The 3,415-nt window shown below is 40.2% G+C and overlaps 1 protein-coding gene across 1 annotated transcript; it reads left to right on the forward strand.

Moving 5' to 3' along the window:
- The first annotated feature begins 318 nt into the window (after window positions 1-318).
- LOC144769155 (taste receptor type 2 member 9-like) lies at window positions 319-1,230 on the forward strand. The gene has a single exon (XM_078653161.1). It carries the CDS (start codon window positions 319-321, stop codon window positions 1,228-1,230), a length of 912 nt encoding a protein of 303 aa, XP_078509287.1.
- Window positions 1,231-3,415: the final 2,185 nt, after the last annotated feature.

Below are 3,415 nucleotides of genomic sequence, written 5' to 3' on the forward strand. Positions count from 1 at the left end.
TTTGAAATGAAAAAAGGACTTGTGCTGCTCTGTAATGACTTGTGTTACACAAATACAACGCAAGTCCTTCGCAAATCTGCCCCACTCTGTCAGTGCGTTGGTACCACAATGTGTTAAACATCTAAGTCTTGCTTATTTCACAGGGCAGAGAAAAACAGAGAGACTCAGATTTGCATCTATTAAAAACAAATTCAGCTGTATAATGGAAATGAGGAAACTGGTATTTATAAGCGATTGGTTCTGCTCATTTTCAAGGTTTATGTACAGCATCCTTGCTCATATTACCAAACATCACCTCAGAGCAAACAGAAGCTGAAAATGGAGAGTGAATTAGATATGGCTTATGTTATTATTGTATCTATAGTAAGTGTAATTGGGATGCTCGCCAGTGCTTTCATTGTAACTTTGAATCTCCTGGACTGGGCTAAAGGCCAGAGTCTGAACACCTGCGACTTCATCTTAATGGCTCTGGGGATCTCATGCACTTTTTATCAATGCTTTAGCTTCGGAGCGGTCTACATGAATATGCTGTGGTGCGAGGATTTTTACCTGAATTATATCTCTGTAGTGTTAAGTCAACTTGTAATATGGACCACGATTTCCAGTTTCTGGCTCACTACCTGTCTCTGCATCTTCTACTGTGTGAAGATTGTTGACTTCAACTATCGTTTCTTCATCTGGCTGAAGCTGCGTATGTCTAAGGTGGTGCCCTGGCTGCTGTTGGGGTCTGTATTGTGGTCCCTGGGACTCAGTGCCCCTGTGTACTGGGATGCGTATGCGAATGCAGATTTCGCTCCGAATTCAACAGTTAACCTGACGGTCAACTCTACACTCCCAGGTGGGGAAGTGGAGTGGATCTATTCATACTTTACTGTTCTCTACTTTTTTGGCTTCGTTGCACCTCTTCTGCTTGCCACTGTTTCCATCACCCTGATCCTTGCATCGCTCTGCACACATATCCAGCGGATGAAAGAGACTGCGGCTGGGTTCAGTCAACCCCGACTGAAGGCTCATTTTGGGGCAGCCAGAATAGTGGGCTCCCTCCTACTTATCTACATTTTCTTACTGGTGGGGGAAATTTTATTAAAACAAGGCCTTTCACCCTTTTCAATTTTCATTCTGCAGATCATCAATATGTCAGCGATTCCCGCACAATCTATAATTTTGATCCTGGGAAACACAAAACTAAAGCAGGCTCTACTGAGGCTTCCTTCATCTTGTAGAAAGTGAATAACTCTCTCATTAAAGAAACCTATGAGCCTCTGGCATTTGAAACCTTCCACGTTAAACAGTTAACTCACATCAAAATTATTTCATGTAATATTTGACTAATTTACTGAAGTTTTCTATGAGCAAGTAAGACTGCAAATAAGGAGCATAATAAAGATTCAAATATTTAGGGAACGGCACCACCAAGACTGAAGATGTTTCTGTGCTGCTGCCATCACACAAGGGACAACGCCAAGTCATGCCCCTCTAAGACGGAAATCCAACAATATACAGAACACTGGAGCAGTGAAATTACGTCTCCACCACTATTCATTTTTAATATGCAGTTATATACTTTTGACATTATGCTCACTGTGTGCCTTAATCATATTAACCTGTGGGAAGCATTTAAATGTATTCATGAAATGTAAGCAGTGTAAAGGTTAGATATTTATATACAAATACACTAATGGTTAGTTGTTTCATACTCATGTTTGAATTTATTCTGAATGATATATTTGTGTGTGTAAGATCGTGTATGTAAATTCATGTTAAATGCTAACTTAGCTTAACCTGACTCTAGGCGGCATTTGGAAAAGCATTTTGCTGTGTTCGCTTTTTTTCTTTCTTTCTTCTGCAGAAGCATTATCACATCTCTTGATAGCTAAAGAAAGGATTATTGTTTACACCAGAATGCCTACTATTGTGAGGCCTGAAAGTAAGAGCTTGGCAATGAGCGTGGAGACTTAATGGTCTGAAGAAGCCTTCTGTTCATCATGAACTAAGATGATAAGTTTTTTAAGGTTGCAGTTACAATCTCAGTTTCTATGCATTGGGAAACTCAGTGGAGGTTGCAAACACTGCTCTAAAGTAATGTGTTGGTTGGGTCCTGGGAGTGTTGGAAAAGATAAGGATGTTTCATAGCTCCTGGTATTTTAGTTGGTGTTCTCATAGTTGTAGGGCATATTCTTTCCAGACCTGGAGAGGGATAGACCTCTCTGCTTTCTTTTCCGTCATGCTAAACACTATTACCCTGCTACAGAAGTCTTTGTCATACTGACACTTCCCTAACTTGCCAATTAGAAATACTCATTAGATGATTTTCTAGACGCCCTATGTTTAAGAAACATATATTTACTATACTCTGTTTCTGCGTGGTTGTAACTGTTACCATTATGTATCTAATTTTTTATGGCTACCTAGATATTTCAGCTTACCTACTGTCTTGTTGTATCTTTTGAACCTAATGCTAATATGGTTGTATGCTGGATGGATTAATATCCTTTAATAAAACCTTATATATACAGATAATGATTCCTGGTCCTCATTGTGAAGTTGTGTTGGTTTCACAAGTCTGAAATGTATTGTTAATGCCTACTCTCTTACAGTACTTTACATCAACCAACAAAGGTCCATACGACCAATGAGCAGAAATCTTTGATGACTTTACTAAGAGATTGTGGTGTAAGTCCCTTCGTGCTCAACACCAGTTACACATTTTTGGGGTCCAATGGCTTACAGAGAACACATTTTGCATATATCATTCTCAATGATCTTTCCTCTTTCATTTAAACTGATGAGAGATGCCCCCACCTCCTAACCCCAAAGCCTTGACAACTGCATTATTGTAAGTGTTGGTGGAGGCCTGACATTACAAGGACCATCATCAAGTGCTGAGTCCCGTTGTAGCAATCAAACTCTGTGGTGAGGGGACAGCAGCAGTGCCTGTCAGATGAAAGAGGCTGACAAAGCACCCTAAATCTGTACTGTAGAACATCCCAGATGCAGCCCGGCAAACAAAGTTCAATACAGAGCACCTACTTTAGGGCACAGAAATAGGGACAGAGAATGAGATACTCTACTATGTAGGAAAAATATGCAGTACTTCCATTTGTAATGTCAGCTAGTCCGTAAACCGGATGTAATTCAAAAGGTAATGAGAAAAGACAGGAGCAAGAGAAGAAATGTCAACAGTTTGCATGAGCCATAAAGGCCCTTCTGCCCTGAGCGCATTAATTGGACAAAAGCCAGATCTTGGCACAAACAAGCTAGATGAAAGGGCATTGCTTGACAGAAGCATGCGATAACCTAGAAGGAGTGAAAATGGACAGCCTTTTGTACAGTTGAAGGGACCCTACAATCTGTGAAGAATACATTAGATTTCTGGAGTTTCTTGTATTTAGAGTGTCTCAGGAACACATATGGA

The sequence above is a fragment of the Lissotriton helveticus genome, chromosome 7, assembly GCF_964261635.1.
Source record: "Lissotriton helveticus chromosome 7, aLisHel1.1, whole genome shotgun sequence".
Taxonomy (NCBI): Eukaryota; Metazoa; Chordata; class Amphibia; order Caudata; family Salamandridae; genus Lissotriton; species Lissotriton helveticus.